This window comes from Drosophila serrata, unplaced genomic scaffold (genome assembly GCF_035046125.1).
Source record: "Drosophila serrata isolate PLE 108 unplaced genomic scaffold, ASM3504612v1 contig_382, whole genome shotgun sequence".
Taxonomy (NCBI): Eukaryota; Metazoa; Arthropoda; class Insecta; order Diptera; family Drosophilidae; genus Drosophila; species Drosophila serrata.
Window position 1 is genome coordinate 1,815,277 of NW_028257280.1, and position 20,311 is coordinate 1,835,587.

At 40.8% G+C, this 20,311-nt stretch overlaps 3 protein-coding genes across 3 annotated transcripts; 1 reads left to right on the forward strand and 2 right to left on the reverse strand.

Annotated features, from left to right (window-relative positions):
- The first annotated feature begins 243 nt into the window (after window positions 1-243).
- On the forward strand, window positions 244-10,391 carry MetRS-m (Methionyl-tRNA synthetase, mitochondrial). The gene is made up of 6 exons (XM_020956255.2): window positions 244-470; window positions 537-823; window positions 889-1,311; window positions 1,379-1,643; window positions 8,383-8,580; window positions 9,890-10,391. The coding sequence occupies exons 1-6, from the start codon at window positions 377-379 to the stop codon at window positions 10,354-10,356; spliced, it is 1,734 nt and encodes a 577-aa protein (XP_020811914.2). The 5' UTR covers window positions 244-376; the 3' UTR covers window positions 10,357-10,391.
- Window positions 2,111-4,018, reverse strand: LOC110186932 (uncharacterized). Its single transcript, XM_020956263.2, has 2 exons — window positions 2,714-4,018; window positions 2,111-2,654 (listed from the first exon to the last, which is right to left on the reverse strand). Exons 1-2 carry the CDS (start codon window positions 3,029-3,031, stop codon window positions 2,277-2,279), a joined length of 696 nt encoding a protein of 231 aa, XP_020811922.2. The 5' UTR covers window positions 3,032-4,018; the 3' UTR covers window positions 2,111-2,276.
- On the reverse strand, window positions 4,275-5,238 carry LOC147642552 (uncharacterized). Its single transcript, XM_086840266.1, has 3 exons — window positions 4,941-5,238; window positions 4,705-4,876; window positions 4,275-4,632 (listed from the first exon to the last, which is right to left on the reverse strand). Exons 1-3 carry the CDS (start codon window positions 5,142-5,144, stop codon window positions 4,556-4,558), a joined length of 453 nt encoding a protein of 150 aa, XP_086696392.1. The 5' UTR covers window positions 5,145-5,238; the 3' UTR covers window positions 4,275-4,555.
- Window positions 10,392-20,311: the final 9,920 nt, after the last annotated feature.

The following is a 20,311-nucleotide window of genomic DNA, read 5'->3' on the forward strand; positions in this document are numbered from 1 at the left end:
TAGATAATTATTTATAAATTAATATATTAATTGCGATTACTTTTCCCCTTTTTTAACAAAAAATATATTATATATATATACCACTATTTTTATTAACTTACGTGAATATAATATCCCAATATTTTTTATTGTAATTTTAGCCATTTTCAAATTTTAATATGGCGCGAAAATTGTTCGCCATCGGTAAGTGGCCACACTTTAAGGGCTGAATATACCAGCGTTGCCAGACTGTCTCATAATTTTATAGCAAAGTTGTTTATAGCAGATCAACAGCTGTTAATGGCAAGTCGAAAACGTTCATTCTGCCGGTGTTGTTTTGTTTTTAATCTTAATGTAAATATTTCTTATTTTTTATATTAAAATATCTTTGAAAGCAATGTTAATACGAAGAATAAAGTGCCTCGGAACCTTGGGCATTCGCCACAACAGTTCGCACTACGTGACAACGCCAATTTTCTACGTAAATGCCGGTGGGTAATATCAATATTAAATTATTAGATAATACTTTATTAAACTTATTGTTGCATTGTTATTAGCTCCACACATAGGCCATCTGTATTCGGCGGTAATAGCCGATGCCCACTGTCGCTACCAGCGATTGAGGCAACCAGGGAGTCTCCGCCAGGTGCGGCTCTGCACGGGAACGGACGAGCATGGCACCAAGATTCAGCAAGCGGCGGAGGTTCATGGAATACCAGTGGCCACATACTGCGACCAGATATCGGAACGGTATCGGGAGGTCTTCCGGAATGCTAACATCCAGACGGATGACTTTATACGCACTACAGAGCAGAGACACAAGCGGGCGGTGGCCCATTTCTGGGTGAGATTAGCCATACTTTCCTTTCTTCCATTCGCGTAGATTTTATGATAAGTGTAATCCCCTAGCGCACCTTAAACTCCCGTGGACACATTTATTCGGCGGCCTACAGCGGCTGGTATTGCGTCTCCGACGAGACCTTCCTCACCGACTCCCAACTGCGCTTGGACGAGACCACCGGCACGCGCTACTCGCTGGAATCTGGACATCCCGTCGAGTGGACGGAGGAGACCAATTACATGTTCCGTTTGTCGCATTTCCAGGATGATGTGCGTCACTGGGTCAAGCAGGAGGCACGTATCCGTCCGCCAAAGTTCGAGAAGATCCTGCTTGATACTCTCAGTGAACCTCTGCCGGATGTGTCGGTGTCAAGGCCCTCGAATCGTGTTCACTGGGCCATTCCGGTGCCCGATGACGATACACAAACGGTCTACGTCTGGCTGGATGCCTTGGTTAACTACCTGAGCTCTCTCGGCTATCCGGATGAGGGTGTGAGTATGACATGCCTTCTCCTGTGGCGACTTATCCTTCGACAATCTTTTTGCTCCTCCTCTTTAGTTCTCTGCCCACTGGCCTCCCGCACAGCAGGTGATTGGCAAGGATATCCTAAAGTTCCATGGCATTTACTGGCCGGCATTCCTCCTAGCCGCAGGTTTGGAGCCACCGCATCAGCTTTATGTCCACTCGCACTGGACGGTGGATGGGCAAAAGATGTCAAAGAGCAGGCACAATGTGGTGGACCCCGTCCAGGCAGCCCAGCAGTACACCATGGAGGGATTGAGATATTTCCTACTACGCGAGGGCGTGGCCCACAGCGATGGCAGTGAGTGAAAATTCTATCTTTGATGTCGTGTCTCTGTGGCTTGTTCACTTTGTGGCTGCAATGGTTCGAAGGGGGTGGTGTGTGCCGGGCGGTCCCTGCGGTTATTCAAATAGTTTTTCCATCAAATTATCAACCGAAACTGTTCCGAGGTTTGCCTGGTCGTTAGTTTTACCTTTTGCTTTAAATTTGCATTTCAATTTGATGCCCGAACTGAACCGTAAAAGGGGAACAAAGTTTTCATCTGGTCTGGGAGCAGCCAGCCTGACTTTTGTTTATTTGTGACGCAAAGTTTTCGCATTGAGAAGACGGCGAATCTCTGCATTTGCATACGTCCTGGGGAAAACAGTTGTGCCAAGTTTCATCCCCCATACTGTATTGTCTGGTCACAGATATATCACAGGTTGTGCGATTTGTATATATTCAAAAAATATCGCATTTAATGTTGGAATACCGATATTATAGAGAAATATTTTATAGCTTATATATTGCTACGTTAAATATTTATTTAGACTTCGCCATCTTAATATCCATAGACTTTTATCTCTATATATTCAAATTATTAACATAGTAACGCAAACTTTAAAACAGAGAACGAAAAACAAAAAACGATAATAGATATAATAGAATTTAAATTCATAGAAATAATCCAGTACGGTTCATCTTAGAGCCACCGTAACTCTGCTGCACCTGCGCACGGCGGACTGCCCTCATTACGGCTTCCTTTGTCTTGTCGAAATCGGCCTGGGCATCGGCCACACGACGGGTGGCATTCGCCACACGCATCCTGGCTGCCTTCAAGAGCTGTGTATGTTTGTCCAGTTGCGCCTGCGCCTCATTGGCCACTTTCTTTCTCTTGGCCAGTTTGTTAGCGATTTTATCAGCAATACTCTTCATCTGATTCAGCTGAGACTCGGCCGCCTTAGCTGCCGTTTTTGCCGCATTGGCAGTGGCCTGTGTGTTCACCAAGGACGTGGAAGCTTGGACGACCACAGCATTCGCCGCTTTCACATCCTTTAAGATCAATTGGAATTATCTTTATGTTTGACAGTATTTATAATGCAAAATCGAACCTGCTGCAGTCGTTCCACCGTAGCCTCTGCTTCAAGAACGCACTGGGACGCACTGTCGGCCAGTTTGGTTTTCTCCTTCAAGGCCGCCGCATCTGCTGCTGGGGTCTGATCATCTTTGGCATTTTGTTCCGTCAAATTTGGAACCGTTTCCCCGGAATCGGTGAGGATTAGGCCATGTTCTGATCCTTCTACGTTTGATAATCCTCCGTCCACTTCGTCCACTTTGGGCTGTACGAACCGAATGTCCAGGACGATGTCCAAGGTGGGAATCAAGTGGATAAGACACAAAAGAGTAAATAGAGCTGTGGAAACAGACATTTTTTCTTCTCGAAAATTTTTGATAGGCCAATAGAATAGAATGACTTCGAATTGGAACTGTGTTCAGACTTTTAGCAAAGAATGCAAAACGTATGTGATTTCTATACACATAAATTCGATATGAAATTGAAGAAAATAAAATATTTTTGACCTTAGCAAAATAAGAAAAATATTGTATTAAATTGATTTGCTTCTTTTTTCGATATATCACTAAAACTATAGATTTATGTATCGACTTCCCGCTAAAATATCGATTTAGTATCAATTTTAATGCCATCCCTAATTCCGCTTCATATTTTTGGGGTTATTGAAAGCAATTAATGGACTCCACCAACTGTCACCTTTGGCTGCGTTTTGGATTGACTTTCCCCAGATTTTTCCAATTTACATAAATTGCTTATGTATGTGTGTGTGTGGAACTACCCCTCGTGCCAGCTCTTAAAATTTAATTTCCAATTATTGCTGACTCTTTGGCTTTTCCGCAATGGATTTTCCCAGACGGCAGGCGTCTGCTTTTCACGTTTTTGCCTTTATTCAATTTGCGTTTGTTGATGTTTTTATTTTTTTATTATACTTTTTTTTTATGTGCCCCCTGCCTTGCGGCTAATTTAATTGCATTTTTATTGCATTTGAACCTGCCAGCAGCGAAAATGGAAAACGAAAAATGGAAAATACAGTGCGTCGCATTATTAAATTACAAGCACATTTTGCATATATTTCTTTTCGGGGCGAGCCATGAATGATTTATTTTCTTTAATTCGAGTCCAACGGCCGTCCATTATGTTCGCTTTTAGGCGGAAAATGCCACCAAATTCGATTTTGTGTGACATCCGGTCGTCAAAACGCCATTAAATGCTCAAGTTTTCATTACAGGCCGCAAACTTCCGCTAACATAGAAACTGCATTTCGACTTCGTCGAACATGGCAGCTTGGGGGCACAGGACTAGCAGGACCTGCAACATCCTGCGGTTCTTGGATAGGAAAAAAAAGAAAGTTGATGCGCACGGGAAGAGAAAACTGGTGGTGCGTTGAGATGCAATCAACTTCCCCTCGGGCTTCACTCAATTTAAGAAATTTGAATACTTAAACTTGTCTAACTGAGGATTGCCATTGTTGTTATTCTACCAGCGGAAACACTTTATAGTTGTCCTCTTTTGAGTAAACAGGAAAGAACACTTATAGGTTCTTATTTATATATTCTATGCGATTCCCAGAACAGTTGACCATTTGCAAAAAGTTTTAGCGATCATCAAAAGATATTTTATTACCATTAAAAGCTTTTAACAGACTTGAGGTCAAGCTGGTTATATTAAAAGCCTTGGATTTCGGGTATATAATAGTTTCGAGCAGATATTGAATGAAATGTAGCTCAGCCTAGAGTTAGGCATTAGGTTTAACTGATTTTGATAAAGATTGAACGTTTTAACATCAGGCGATTTAACTAATATGTACAATTTAGTTTTCTCTTACGTCATTACTATCCTCAAATGATATTAAATAATTGAATATTTATTATTAAAGTAATTAAAGGCGTGTGTCTGTTCTCTGAGTCTTGAGAGACATTCTCCGTCCCACGGTAATTGTGGTTGAAGGGGCCTCATCTGCGGGAAACGGATAAATGATTAGTGAACTTTCTTTAAAAAATTCTTAAATAAATTCAAGTTTTTACTCACATCCTGAGTTGCTGCACAGGGTCCTGCCATTGAGCGCGAAAAAGATCAACTTGGGCAGCTCATTGTCCTCAATGTCCTGGAATCGCACGTACATTTCAGCCTTGCTTCCGCTCTGAATGTTGGCAATCAGTTCCCTTTTAGAAGGAAACGGATCTAGTTGGTTCACTTGATCCTTTTGATATGCATTATTTTGTCATTTATCTTGGGGTTTCAGTATGTTTCTTTATGTTTATTACCTTATGGGCGCCGCGTGCTGAGAACTTTGCCTGCCAGTAAAAGTTTTTGATGTTTGCTCTGTCGGCTGTAAAGATGCCTATATGAGTTCTACCATGATCCAAAACGCTGTATTTGAAATATTCGCAATTGTTCTCTGGTTTATTCACGGCCAAGGCAAAGTTCAAGCCAACGAGAAGGGAAAACAGCAGAGGAGCCATCGACATTTTCAAGAAGTTGTGATGATGGAGGCTCGATGTGAACTGTGAACTTAGAGCCACATTTGTTGAGCTCTTCGCTTATCAGTCAGAAGAAAATTCACTGACGAGAATAATATAATCTAGGAATTAGTTCAGTGCTTAAGCAGAATACATTTAATTGATAAACCGATTTTCATCTTAAATATATATATTAAACTCTTTACTCGTTTATATAAGTTGACTCAGTAGTTTCTTCTTATCAATTTTTTTGTTACTTGTTCTTCATTCTTAGTAAATCAGAGCTCATTAGTCATCTCTGTTTATTTTTCATTCGAGTTTTATTCGTTTGAGTTCACTTTTAAGCTGAAACCCCTGATAATCAGAGTTAATTTATTCATTTTTCATCAAAGCAAACAATAGTTGTTTTCTCTGGTTTTTTGACATTTATTTAACCTCATATTTTTCACACCTTTTTACCCATCTAGATATTCAATCCAATCTGGCTAGTAATTCCCTTAAAGAGAGGACAAGAAATTAGTGTTTTTGGGCCCATAACCTGGGGCAGGGCAAATGTGCCTGTCTCCGATTGCATACAGAGAGGGAAGAAAGGAGGAGGCCTGTTAAATATTTAATGGCTACACTTGTGTACCACCTCCACATTCAATATCCAACACCCGCCTTCACACTTAAAGCCAAGTTGTGCTGGAAAAATACGAGGAAAAGTGTGTCAAAGTTCCTCAGGCAATAGATGGCAAACTGGAGCAGCGACAAGTTGCTCGAGTTATTTAAGGTGCAGCAGCCTGTGTGCATCCGAAGTGCAGCTCTCGGGGCACGTAAAAAAGTATTATTTATATTACCATTACCAGTGCCAAAAAGAGCAGAGTAGCATTTGTCAGAGGCCAGGAGGAAGAACTTCCTTCAAACCCCATCAGTGTTTCTGAAATTGGGCTAACAACTAGGTTACTCTGAGGGATTTGCAACTGATTTACTTGAAACTTTGTTATTTTAGCATATACTTGTTTGGTTTCAATCTTAATTGGTTTTTACCATAGTCAAAAGTAGAATATTGTTTATTAGTATAGGATTCTTATTGATGCTCATATGTGTTAACCTTAAATTTACCTGTTTTTTGTTGGCTTATAACCCAGGTAGCTCTGATCTCCACCTGCATTCAATTCCACACACACCTGTCCCGGTCACGTGTCCACATGTGCAGCATATGGATGTGCTTTAAAGGCGGAGTGGCAAGTGTTGTACACGGCTTCCTGGCAACCCCCTTCCCCGTCAGCAACTTTTGCTGCATTCGCTGCAATTTGTAGTTGCTCACGTAAGCAGTTAAGAGTTGCCCGGATCCGGATCCGGGTCCGGAACCGAGTACGGACTGCGGAGGAACCAAGGCAGGTTGAAACACAACATGTGTTGCGGGCGGCCTCCTTGAACAATTTCATTAGAACGCTCGATACTCGATTTGGCAGCGAAAGGCAGCTAATAAAGTTTGATGCAATTCGCATTTTGCATTTTGGATACTCAACCCCACGGCCCAGGCAGGCAGCCTGAACGTTTGCAGTGCCATCAAAATTCCAATGCATTCAAAATGAAAAGGCTGCCAATCGGTTTCCCGTCGAGTCCATAAAAAAAGTTGGCCACAGGACTTGATGGCTACCTCTTCAAAGTCTTTCATTTGGTTTTCATTTGTTGATGGAATGTTTTAGAAATTCAGCCAGCAGGAGGTTATTTAGTTATTTTATTTGGGAATTTTTGCACATAAAGCGAGGCTTACAGTACTTAAATTAGTTTTAAATACGACAGTTTACGAGCAGAAGTTATATTTTTGCATATTTAAAATACCTAATTTCCTGTTCTTCTTTTGGATTTAGTGAATATTACTTGTGAATATAATATGTTCAGTTAGAAAGCCTAAAAAAAAAGGAATTTTCTCACTTTTCAACCTTGAAGTTATTTAAAAGGTAACCCCTTGTCCCATACCACAAATTCCCAACTTTAGTTGCTTGACACGAATTTGATTTTTGGCTAAAGGAAACTAACGTCTATGCATGTGAATTCAACGCAATGGAAATGCAAATGAAAATGGAACTCGACTGAACTCAACTCAACTCGACTCGACACACTCTTTCATTTGGATTCAGTTGACAAGCGGAAAACTTTGCTTTCCTTTTTTCCTTGCCACTCCTCTCCTGCTGCCGTTGCTTCTTCCATTTGCGCAACAAATTAATGTTGCAGGCAGGCATTCTATTTTTTTGTGGCATTTTCCCGAGAGAAGGAGCAAGGTAAAAGGAAACCCCATTCGGGGGGAGAAGAAAAACCAAACAGGGGAAATGGGGAAAGTTGCGAATGCACAATAGGTGTGTGTGTGTGTGGGGCTGGTCTTGGAATTATAGCCATTTTTGGTTTTTGTTACCCACTACAAAATCCGAAATCCGACCATCAAATGGCTGAATTTCGACCAGCAAACAGAAGCTGGTCAGCAGCAATTATACGATTATTGTCTTTGCAGGCAGAGTATGCTAGTTTTAATTACCAAAAGGCTGCAGTGGAAACTTTGGGTCGATTGTCCTTGTTTTTAATTTCATTTTGATGGGTTGCATTCCAATTAGCTCATAAAATAAGGCATAAAGCGCAGGATTTTGCATGGCAGATTCCGAATTAATTTAATGCAGTCTTTTTATCAAAATATGGAGCTTTAAATATTTTACTCCAAGTAAATTCCTTTCAAGTTTTCCCCCTCTGGAGTACATTATACTTATTTTGCTGGAAATCAAGACCAAGCTCTTTGCCGGGACACTCCATTATCTCTTACACTATCCTGTCCTATCCCTTCATTTTCCTTTAGGGCAAAAGATTGTGCAACTATTAGCGGAGCTTAAATCCTTTCGTGTTCGGATTTGCCTTGCTGCTGCCACAAAAGCCACCTGCAGCTTCATTTTGTCGTGGCCAAGAAAACGGGGAAAACTCCTTTTAGTTTCAGCAGCAGCTGCTTGATGTTGTTGTCAAGTTATTCGGATTTAATCTTGGTTCGGTTTAACTCCTTGTTTTCTTCTTTTTGGAAGAGATTCTCTCCTTGATTCTGTGTCCCTTCCTGCTAATCCCCTTAATGACCAGGCGAATTTGTAAGCAGTTAATGGGGAAAAGTGCGACCGGAAAATGGGAGCAAACATCACTCATACGCCCCGGTATCCACTTTATGTTGTATATACTTGTTTTTTGGACTCCGTTTCCGGGATAAAATGACTTGCCTTACTTACAGACTACAGCCATGTGAAGGCGCAGCGCATCCTCAACTCGGAGCTGGCGGATACCCTCGGCAATTTGCTATCGCGAGCCTGTGCCAAGTCGTTGAATCCCCGCCAAATCTATCCATCAGTCCACGACGAGCACTTGGCGGATCTGCTCCAGAGCCTGGACTCCGCCAAACGACTGCAGGAGCAGCTGCTGCAGCTGTCAGGTGAGTGGATTTCTCCATCTGAGCCGGCAAGTGGAGAGGATGCGATTGGATTGAGGGGCAGTGAGGCGCAGTGGAGTGAAAAAGCAGCGGGAGCAGCTCCGACCCAAGCAGCTGCTTTGTCATTTTAATATTTAAGCAGCCAGGCTCGAGAGCTGAAGTGGCATCAGCCATCTCAGAGATGGCTTGAGATTGAGATGGTTTATAATCTGCATTTGCACTGGCATCCGCATCTGCCCGAAGCACTTCCGGCCAATCACCGAGATGCAAGTGCACTCGAGAGTGTGGCCATGCCGGCGGAGCTTCTAGCTCCTCCAAGTGCCAAGTGAAGCAATCATTTTGTGCATTGTATATCTGTGCACTTGGCAAAATTATAAGGGGGAGTTTATGTCCGTACAGAGTCCGTAGAAATTGTTATTAACAAAAAGATAACTTCGAGAAGCCGAAGTAAGTATACCCTTGCAGTTACTCAAAGGATCATAGGGTTCAAATGATAAATCGATCATAACTAAGCCAAAAATGCATTAATTTGAATTCAGAAATCACCCCTAAGCTTGTTTTTAGTAGTGCAATAAATCTGCATACTCAATTTGAAATTTACAAAAATCTGGATTTTTATCGATTTTTGATAATTTTAATGATGTAACCCCTTATAAAATTTTCAAAATTTTCAAAAAATTAAATTTTTGTCGAACATGGCTAGATCGATTCAGATTTTGATGCTGATCAAGAATATATATGATTTATAGGGTCGGAAATGACTCCTTCACATCGTTCTTGGCTTCTGACTATAATTATAATACCATAATTTGACCAAATATTTATCTATATTTTTATATGAAAATATGTACCTTAAATCAAATTTAAAAATCTCATAACTAAGCCAAAAGAGCAGTATTTTTAATTCGGAAATCACTCTTATGTTAGTTTTTAGTAGTTTAATTAATTTCCATACTCAATTATAAATTTACAAAAATTAGGATTTTTATCAGTTTTTGACAGTTTTAACGGGGTTACATCCTTATACAATTTTCAAATTTTTGAAATATATAAATTTTTTCCAGACATAGCCAAATCGACTCAGTTTTTGTTGCTGATCAAGAATATATATGAATTATAGGGTCGGAAACGCAGCTTTTCAAGCTGCTTACTGAAATTAGAATACCCAGTAAAGGTGTAAAAATAAACCTATGAAATATTAATATCATCTTAATTTAATTAATACAATACACATTTTCGTTAAGCTCCCTAGATTTTTCTACAGTGTTTTCAATACATTTTTTGTTTTGTTTTCTGCCATTTCTATTTGCAGATCGTTGCGCCACGCACTACGACAGCAATCACTTCCACTTGGTGGCGGACACCGTGATGGCGACTCTGCACGCCGCGAACAACTTCTTCGAGAGCTCCAAGCCGTGGCTGCTCAAGGGCGGGACGCCGGAGGGCGGAAATGAGGCACGTTTGGAGACCATAATCGCCATGACAATGGACGCTCTGCGTCGCTGCGGCATTGTCCTGCAGCCCATAATTCCCCAGCTGGCCCAGCGGCTGCTCGATAAGCTCAGTGTCCCGGCCACGCAGCGCCAGTGGGATTCTCTGGGTTCCGGGACTTTTGCCACCGCAACTGTGGAGAGTCCTCGCCAGTTGGATGGCCAGACCAGTGCGCTGCTGTTCCAGCGGATTCTGGAGGAGAAGAGCGAGGTGAAGAAACCACCGCAGCAGGCAGCCAAGCGGAGTAAATCGCAGAACAAGGAGAAGCGCCGCGAAACAATGTCCTGAAGTAGCCGTCATAATAAACTAATTCGAAAGCCAAACTGAGGGACAAGACATTTATTTAAGGCTGTGCGGGATGCTAATAACACTAGGTCCCCCAATTCGTTAGCATTTTACATTTGAAGTCACTGGAGCATAAAAGTTCAACAAGCAATGTAAATGCATTAACCAGCTAAGGTTTCTGTTCTGTTTTATAAATTTATTTATTTATGTTTTGTCTTGGACATTGTAAATGATTAAGATAGTTAAATACTAAGATAACATTTAAAGTAAAGTAAAGTATGAGCCCTTCCAAGTGCAATTATACTCTCGATAAGCATCGCATGAAAAACACAGCAAAGTAATTGAAAATCCGTAAATCTAGCAAACATTTTTTTGTTGATAAGAAATCTCTGTTAACTTTTACAAGACGTCTGAAGTAGCCGCAAATCAAAAATGCTGGGCTGGGATTTCCCACACTCCCTCTGGCCCGCCGAGTCTCATTAAAATCCACTTAATTATGTGCAGGAAGGAAAAGCCAGAGCCACACAGCATCGCTGTCTCATATTCCTTTGTAATTTATTACACGTAATTGAAGTCAGCATCAGGTGCCGCCGACCGGGGGCGCGTTTATTTATGGCCTTCAATTGGCGAGACAGGTTGCGAAACCCGAATCCGACTTGAGGCCAGACTTTTATTTGTTAATTTATTTTAATTTCCACCAAGAGCCAAAAAAAAGAGAAAAAAAGAAGAAAGCGATTCCCCACACGAAGAGCGCGTGGTAATCAAAATAAATGGCTCTCGAGCCAAGTGCATGTGGCCATAAAGGAGCCGGGGAGTTGACCAAGTCAAGTGCAGCCATTAGAGTCAATTGCCCGGCCCAGAGGAGTAGACAAAGCTGATTAGATTACGCGCCAGCCAATGCCAGATCCGACTCCGGCAAATAGTTTAATTAAGATTTTCTTCGCAGCTCGTACTCCGTAGTCCGGAGCTCAAGCTCTAGTTCAAGGATGGCGGCATCAATCAGGTCTCAAGTCCAGAAGTCGAGAACTACTGTTGGCCAACAGAGTGCAGTTTTCTTTCTTTTTTGTTATTTGTTTGTTCTTACTTGGTTCTTAAGTTGTGTGCCAGTGGTGGGAAAGCTTCTACATCCCAGTGGACCAAGAACGGAAGTATCGGAAGATGTTCCAAAACGCGATTAGAACTCATATAAACAGGTAACTTATTCTTGTATAATCTATACTAAAACATCTATAATGTTTTCTTATTTACATTAATATAATATTTATCCCTTTTCTAAGGTATAAAATTATCAAAGCAACGAGCATCTCATCACTGCCATCACTGCCTTCCTCCGTTGGTTGATTGCTCTTGAATGGTTGAAATTTTCCGGACGCCATCAGCTGCAGGTAAACAACAATTTAACTACGCCTTGCCGTGGCCTCGTGTGGTTCCCACCGCTTAATCCCCGCACCTGTTCCACCTGTCCCCCTCTCTACTACCCGGTTTGGCAATTAGCCAGCCGAAAATGTGCGGGCTTTTGGGCCCAGTTAACTTGCAATTTGGTGCTGCTGCTGCGGCGGCCTGTGCTGCAGATACGGGTTGCAGCAGCAGATGCTGATGCTGATGCGGAGGTTCCATGTTGATGCAGACACTTTGGTGTGTTGTTTGCCCCCGAAAAGCTAACGCACGATAAGGGATAGATAGATGGATATATGGCTACCGAATGGGGTGGCCAATTAGTGGTAGAGTTTCCAGCTTGCTCTTTATGGTCTGCAGTGAGGCAATGGTGGCTAAAATCTGATGAATTGGCCAATTATGGAGGGTATTCTGGCATTAATGTTTTATGTTTTTGATATATTAAAATGTTTGATACTTTCAATTAAATATTGTGCACTTTTCCTTTCGATAAACATCACTAGTTTGCTTTAGATATATATTTTATATATATAATTACAACTAAAAGAGCTGCGAGACAAACGATTTCATAATTACAAATTTATTTGTATTTCTTCTTAGCAGATTTCCCAAACCAAGGACAAAGGCTACCAGGCTCTTGGAATAATAAAAGGCTTCGTTTTTACATGGACTCGGACGGAATGCAAAGCCAATTTGTGAGTGAAGACAATGGAGTGGCCTCCAATCGAATAATAGCTTATATTTCTAACAAAACAATACGAAAGCGTGTCGATTGTGAAAGCAATTAAACAAACTTTTCAAATGTGTAGACAACAAAAGCTAATTTAATAGTGAAAATTCCAAGAAAATATATCCAGAACTTGGCAAAGAGTTTCTCATCCCCCTATTTCGATCCCTGTCCTAGCATAATTTAATATCCAACCGGACGGAATTAAATTTATACGGCAAGCAAATTAAGTTGACGTTAATGAGACAGCGGAAGGGCAGCGGGATGAAGGGGATTCAGGGAAACATAAACAAGCGCATTAACATGCTTGACTTGTAAAAAGTTGTTAAGTTTGCATTTAAAATGAAATTATGCAGGCGCAGCGCCGAGGCGTTGCGTCCTACGCCCCTCCAGCTCCCCAAGAAGAAGGTAATAAGGTTAATGATTCACTTTAAAGGCTGATTAAACTCGAGTTCCGTTCCGATTTTGTTGTTGCCGGGTTTTCCCTGCGGACGGTTGGATGGATGCTGGATGCTGGATGCTGGATGCGCGTTGTTGCGGTGGCCGAGAGTTGCACTTTGATTAATTACAAAGTTCGCTCGATGGCCTTGGCGCCCTTTGTTGGCTTTGCTGTCGCTCTACAATCTCCATTCTCTACTCTCCATTCTCCTGTCGCCTGCCGCCTGCCGCCTTCCGTTTCCGCTTTGCCAATGCATAATTTAATTTGCCTGCCAGCAGCCACGTGGCGTATGCGCAATATTGTAAACGAATTAGCCCCCACTTGTTGTCTGGCGGCTTAAGCACCGTGTCAATGGGGCAGCTCAAGGGCTCTAAATAGGTTCGAAGACAGGACTTTAATATTTAAAATGTACTAGGTTTCGCATAAACTACGATAGGGATACAATATTGGTAGCATTTAATCAAAAGACTGAAAAAACCGCCGCTTAACTTTTCGTGGAAAAATGATAATTGTATTTTGTATTGCTCAGAGTTTAAAGAATTATATATAAAGTATCAGCATTTTAATTATAATGGCATCAGTACTCGGTCAGTCTCTGGAGTCTCAGCATCTCGGCATGTCAAAACCTTATCTGTTCTGTGGCTTGGAACTGCTGCTGCTGTTTTTCGTCTCAGTTAATGGCTTGATTTTGCCGGAACACAATTGCACACAATATTTCACATACGGCATCGAAGATGGTAAAACCTATTTCGGGCTTTTTACCGCTCCCATGGCTGGCCTTCCTAGCATATCCTGGAATGTTTCCTTCGTGTGGCAAGGGTCTGCAGTAAGCCCTATTGCCTCGTGGGATCATTATCCGAATAGAACCGAGGCTATACAGAGTATTAACAGTGGACGACGTGCCCAGCTTATAGCGCGATTTAGGAACATCAATGAGCAGCTGCCGATACTCGTAGATCTCCAGGTTAATGGCGAAACGTTGTGCAGTAACCAGGGATGTGAGTATTGGGATCGAAATGATATTTACTATATATTATAGATATCTGTGTGTGTTTCTACAGATGGAAACAGAGTTACAACCACTCGCGGCATTTCCGCCACTAAACCAATCAGAAGAATTTACAACTCTCGCCCCGAAGTGTTACCTAATTTTCCAACAATAGCCCCAAAAAGAAGGTTCGACGAGGAGGTTGAATTTATGGAATTTTAAATGGTCAAGTGCTTAATATGCAATAAAAATGAAATTCAAAACTCATATTTATTGATAACCCTTCGATATTATGCACTAATGCCAAAGCACGTCATAAATCAAATACCACAAATCAGAGTAAGTTGGTTTTCAGGCCACCAAAAATCAAAGCAAAGCATCCGGCTAAAATGTTTAATTGGATTTCGCAGTTATGTGTAGTTGCAAACATATTGAGAGGCTTTTAATATATACATATATGTATAAATAATGGAAATTCCACAGCAGCGACAAACATCCGATAAATACAATAATGATGATGGCAATGGTAATGGCAGATGTGCAATCGCCGCTTAACTAATTCATTAAGCCGACTCAAAAGTGTTTAATGAATCGCTGGCAAAGCCACAAAGCACTGCTATTGTTGATGTTGTAATGTCTCCAATTAAAGCAATTAAATGTGGAAATTAAATCGAGCATATTGAGGCATTTAATTGGGGCAAAATACTATGTTAAGTGGGACGCACACTTGGCCAACGCAGCTGCGACAGTCTAAGCCCAGTTGGGCAGCATAGATTTCTGCTGCTTCACATAATCTGTAATTAAATTGCACTAAAAAATGCCAGCTAAAATCCTTAATCCTTTAACGCACACACACACACACAGAGAGAGGGACAGCAGCCAGGCAACAACTATGTCGAGTCGTTATCCCTTTTAATGAATTTTTTGCTGGCCCCGCTTTTCATTTTGCCTGGGCAAGAGCAAAGTTTGTTTTCCCTTAGCCCCCCAGCAACCCTTTTTTTGCACCCAAAGTAAATATTTTACTATGCCACTATTTAAAGCATACTTGCAGCCGTTTCAGGCGGCTGTCGGCACAGCTGGAAAACCACAGCTGGAAAACCTGCGGCAAGGCGGGCTACAGCAGCCCAGACGAAGGGTAAAGGAAAACGCTGCTGAAGCAACAGCCTGGCAGCCATTTTATTTTTGCAATATTTTCCAGGTCAAAATGTCGTAGAACTTTTATTAACTTCATGCCAAAACCTTGGTACAGTGAAAGAAATGCATTTGTTTAGAGAGTATTTTAAAAGTTTACTTCCAATAAGTGTAAGTCATATTCAGAAAACCCGGTATTACAAAAAATATTTATAAACAGAATAAGTATTTATGGGGGAGATTTAAAATCTTAAGCGAAGGGTTTTTAAACTTTAATTTGGCTTAGTTTTTAGGTCTTAATAATACTTAATTCTCATTTCCAAAGTAAAGTTAAGTAAAGTAATATTAAAACATGTAAGGAAACTTGTTTATGTTCATATACCCTTCCAGTTTTGCAATTGATTTTTAGGATTGCATTTTTTAGACAAATCAAAATTTAAAAATAACATAAAAGGGCGCAAAAATTCATTCAATTTAATTTGAAAATCGTTCCTATGTTAGTTTTTATCTGGTTAATAAATTTGCATACTCAATTTTAAATTTCAAAATATTCGCGATTTGATCAAATTTTGACAATATTAACGATTATATAATATATATACCTTATAAAATATTAAAATTTTTGAAAAATATACATTTTTACCAAACATAGATTGTTTGTGATGCTGATCAAGAATATATATGATTCATGGGGTCGGAAGTGACTCTTTCACTACTTTACAAGCTTCTGATTAGAATTATAATAATTATAATACTTTTCAGGAGTATTTTTTGCATATAGTTTTTATATTTATTTATATATACTGGCTGTAACTTATTCACTTTATTGTGATTAACATATAACGAAATTTATTTTATGCTAATAATGCAATTAAAAAATAATATATAATTAATTTTAAGCTCAGTGTTTCAGTGCAGTGCAGTGTGTGTCCCTGTGCGTGATTGTACTTGCTATCGTCCTTGTGCCTGTGCTTGTGTTTGTGTCTAAACATTAAAAGTAGCTTAGTGTTGTGTGTCGTTGGTCGTTGGGCGTAAGTGTTTGGGTCTCTCATGTTTATAACTTATATTGGGGATGTCAACAACCGAATGCGCTTCGAGTACAGGAGGGCGGAGGTGGACTTTGCATTGCTGCCCAGTGGCCAAGGATCGTTATCCTGGCTGCGGGACTCCTCGAGTGTCCTCGTTTTGGGTCTTGTGTTTTATGACCTGGAAAGAGGCCACTCAAAATATGCGTCAAAGCGGAGCAAGCTGATTTTAAAGACGCCTAAAACAGGAATTTTTCCTGACTCCTGCTGAAGTTGGAAAGGGGGAGCAAGGATGAGGACGAGGACGTTGATAGGTAAGACAAATTAATTTGCTGCACTTTTGCATGACAATGCAGGATTTATGAGCAGACAAAGGGTAAGGCCATGGCAAAGAAAAAACAAAATGAAAAATGTAATTTCAACGAAGACAAAAGGCGATGACGGCGACGGCTACGACAGACAACAAATGAGAGCAGCAGGAAAATTAAATTCACCTTCGAAAAATACTCAAGCTTGCTCTGGATGGGCTCTGAGTTTTTTTGTGTTCTCAGTTTTTCAATCGCATTTTTTCCACTTAGAGAGAAGTATATAAAAATTAATTTTTTCCAAGAAAGTAATCACTATTGTGGTGGCATTTTTTCTATATAGTATAGAAATATATTCCGATAAGAATGGCATCGCAGCCTGTTGAGTTCTCTGAGCTGACTATCAGTGTCAGTTGTCTTTGGAACATGCGTATAATCACTTCGTTGCTGATCTGCCTCGGTCTATCTCTGGCCTCTGCTGTGAGTTTGCTCATTCCGCAGAACAATTGCCGGGATTACTTCACCTATGCCACCACGGAGGAAGGAGAAAGAAGGGGCTACATAGGGATTTTCACGGCTCCCAAGGGCGGTGTTTTCCGTATATCCTGGAATGCGGCATTTGTTGGCCATGGAAATCGAAATGTAATTTAACAAATTTTTATTTATTATTTATTATGAATTTATTATTTTAACTTTAAAAGCTCCAATTGGAAAAAATGATGCCGTATCCCAGCAGGGAGGAAGCAGCAAAAAATATTTATAATGGCCACAGGGCACAGGTATCTGTGCGTTTCGTGAATATTACCACTGAACTGCCTAAACTCGTACACTTGGCAGTGAATGGAGAGACACTGTGCCAGAATCCGGGATGTGAGTAAATAATAATAATTTAGAGTCCTTAGTGACCTTCCCATTTGTTCCCTTTTTCTTGGCAGATGACCCTCCATCGACTAGAACTACCGCAAATTTAAATATGAATTTATCTATTGAAACGGAAAAGAAGCCTTGCGCTAAGAATGCAACCACGATTTCTCCATGATAAAATAAACAAAGGGTTCTTTCTTTTTATATACTGAGACCCTGATAAGCTGATTTTAATTACAAATTCCAATTACTTATGATGAAACTCCATTTAAAATCTTATAAACCTTTTATTTTTCTTTGAGCAGACAGCAATAATGAAATGATGTATATTTGTGTACAGTGTTCTTTTGCAATGCTTTATTATATGTCTTATTTTAATTCAAGAATATCGTAAAATTTTTCTAAACTAGGAACACGGTCGTCTTTGTGCCCTTGTTACCCTTCTTTTTGTATATATATATTTTACTTGACGTTGCATGCGAATATTTGACAGCCTTTTTAAATGGCGTCGCCGGGAAACTTTTCTCGTTGCTGCCGGGCGCTGAAAAGTATGCTACAAACGAAAGGTGACTAATGCCGATGCTTCAGAAGGAGTAAAGCCCCTTGTAATTTGTGCTCCTCAGAAGGTTGAACCCTCCCTGCCCCCGCATCCAATAAACATGCATATTAATGACCGTAAGTCCTGTGCCGAAGGACTCCCAGCTCGGTTCGTGCAGCCCATTTGCCTTGCAAAGCGATCAAATGAATCAACGATACGGGCAATTTCCGACCAGGAGCAGTGAGTCCTTTGGCGAGTGCATCTCGAACCGCTGGAAATGAATCCAGAGCGATGACAGGAACACAGCGCCGGGGCGGATGCAGCAGCTTAACCAGAAAGCACTCAAGGAGCGGCATCCTTAAGGAGCGCTACCTGAAATGTCCTGACATCGGAAGGTGGCACGAATTTATGCCTTTCTTTATATTTGTGGATAGGCAATGAACCTTGGGTATCTTGTCGGGTTATGAAATAAAAGGCAAAGGCTTTAATATTAGGGTAAGGTGATGTTAAGGATAAATTAATTTATGAAATAATCATTAATTAATTAGAAGTTAAATGAAAAACTGCTTTAAATACGAGTGTAACATTTAATTACCTTTGAAATTATACCTCAAAATATGTTTTAAAAGATTACGTTGCCTTGTGGGGGTATGTGTTTTTTTCTTCGAGGACCAAGAGTTTTGTGAGTCTTTGCTGATTTATAGCTCTTTTAACAGGCAAATATTCATTAAAAAGTTGTATTGCTCGTATTAACTCTTAAAAGGCCCTATAAGAAAGTATCCCAAGTGTCGTGAAAGCGGCTTACATACACATTTCCTCGAATTTTTCCACGGCTGAGCATCTTTCGCTGAAATGCCTTAATCCGTGAGAGCATTGCACTCAATCAGGAAAATCATTATCAGTTCGAGGGCACTCTGTGCAGTTGCCACAGCTAATGAAAGCAGCTCAGTGCTTCTGCCGAAGGAAGCCAATTAAAAATGAAACAAACGAAGATGCGGATTACATTTCTGTGACAATAAATCCACTTGACTTACAGTTCGCCCATATGCCGCCGAAGCAGGAAGGAATAAAATCAAGGAATTTCGGCATCCCTTTTGAGCGGCTTTAAATGTTTTTGTTTGCCTCTGATTTCTTTTGAGGATATAAAATAAAAGAAGCAACAGTTCGACTTCAGACTCACTCCAACCAAAAAACATGCAACAAAGGGGAGATAAAATAAGACGACTAAATAAAAATAAAATCAAAATACGTGAACGGTGGGCGTAGCGAGCATAAATCTCATCAATCAAATGGAATTGTGCGCATAAAGTTATCGGCTCAGCTTACAGCAGATAACTCTCAACCCGAGACCGAATCCGGGGTCCGGGGTCTCTGGATCCCCTCAGTCTTCTCCCCGTCTGCTGGGGCAATTTCCAGTTTATTGTTTCAATCTGTTGAGGCAAGGCCAGCTGAATCAGGACCCCTTCTGGAGGTCTACACTTGCAGAAGCACAAATGACCAGACATAATGGCTAGATTCCTTAAGGAGTTTGGATGTAGAGGAGCTTCCTTTTAATTTAAAGTATACAGTAAACATTTTCCTACTTTGTGATTATAATTTGCTTGAATTTACCTCTCTATTTGCTGGGCTTTAATCTGTAAATCCAAGTGGTTATAATATATTTCCAAAAACCATTTTTTCTCGGGATGTATTCTTTCCCTCACCGTATTAGGCACAAATCAAGCCCGTGCCCGTGGGCCAGTTTCTGTGTCCTCTTCTTGGTTGTGGCACTCGATTTGGTCTCTGGTTAGTTTCCAGTTTTCTGTTTTTGTTTTTGTTTTTTTGAAGTGCTTGGACTTCAGCACTTTGCTGCCGTTGTTGTGGAAATCCGATTTATTTGCATTTGCCTTTGAGTGCCGGACGTACAAAAAAGGGAGAGTCTGCATTTTGGCCTATATATAACTTGGATTGTTTTCTCGGTTTTTGTGGTTTCTCTCCTCTTAGTCTTATCTGTGCTTTGTTCAGTCTTAAAGCTGAAAAGCAGTTGCTTTGACATTAAAGTCGGCCTAATTAAGTTGCCAAATTATTTATGGTCAGAGCAGGCCTCGAGGCGATTCGCGAACCGTGCCAGCTGGGCAAACACTTTAAGGGGAGAGAGAAAACAAGTGTTTCCGACCCCTTGGCCATATTGATTAGGTGCGTAAATATGGCCAAGATGGCGGTGTACATCCGTGTCCGTGTTTATGTCAACTGCCAAGGACCTAATGGCAAATGGCGTGCAGCCAGCAGTCCCTTGAGGATTGTATGGCCAAGTGCCGGGAGTGTGTATCCAAACGATTAATCCATTGGTACTTCAATTAGCAATATTACTTGCTATGTTGCTCAATTTTGTATGAATATTAACTATAAGCCCTATTTAAATTAGTGTCTGTAACAAATAAGATTCAAATCATTGGTTTTTTTCAGCTATATTCAAAATAAACCTATAGCAGGAAGAGACGTCAAGTGCAGTTTGTGCTGCGGGTTTTCCCCAGCAAAGTGGCCGCGGATTTTCCCCTTTGCAACCC

What these genes read in the sequence shown, in the direction of transcription:
- MetRS-m (XM_020956255.2), top strand. Translation starts at nt 377, where the DNA reads ATGTTAATACGAAGAATAAAGTGCCTCGGAACCTTGGGCATTCGCCAC. An exon ending in TCGGCTATCCGGATGAGGGT is followed by an intron (nt 1,312 to 1,378) that starts GTGAGTATGACA and finishes CCTCCTCTTTAG; the next exon opens with TTCTCTGCCCACTGGCCTCC. An exon ending in GCAGCTGCTGCAGCTGTCAG is followed by an intron (nt 8,581 to 9,889) that starts GTGAGTGGATTT and finishes TTCTATTTGCAG; the next exon opens with ATCGTTGCGCCACGCACTAC.
- LOC110186932 (XM_020956263.2), bottom strand. Translation starts at nt 3,031, where the DNA reads ATGTCTGTTTCCACAGCTCTATTTACTCTTTTGTGTCTTATCCACTTG. An exon ending in CGGTGGAACGACTGCAGCAG is followed by an intron (nt 2,655 to 2,713) that starts GTTCGATTTTGC and finishes TTGATCTTAAAG; the next exon opens with GATGTGAAAGCGGCGAATGC.
- LOC147642552 (XM_086840266.1), bottom strand. Translation starts at nt 5,144, where the DNA reads ATGTCGATGGCTCCTCTGCTGTTTTCCCTTCTCGTTGGCTTGAACTTT. An exon ending in CAGCACGCGGCGCCCATAAG is followed by an intron (nt 4,877 to 4,940) that starts GTAATAAACATA and finishes GCATATCAAAAG; the next exon opens with GATCAAGTGAACCAACTAGA. An exon ending in CCTGTGCAGCAACTCAGGAT is followed by an intron (nt 4,633 to 4,704) that starts GTGAGTAAAAAC and finishes CGTTTCCCGCAG; the next exon opens with ATGAGGCCCCTTCAACCACA.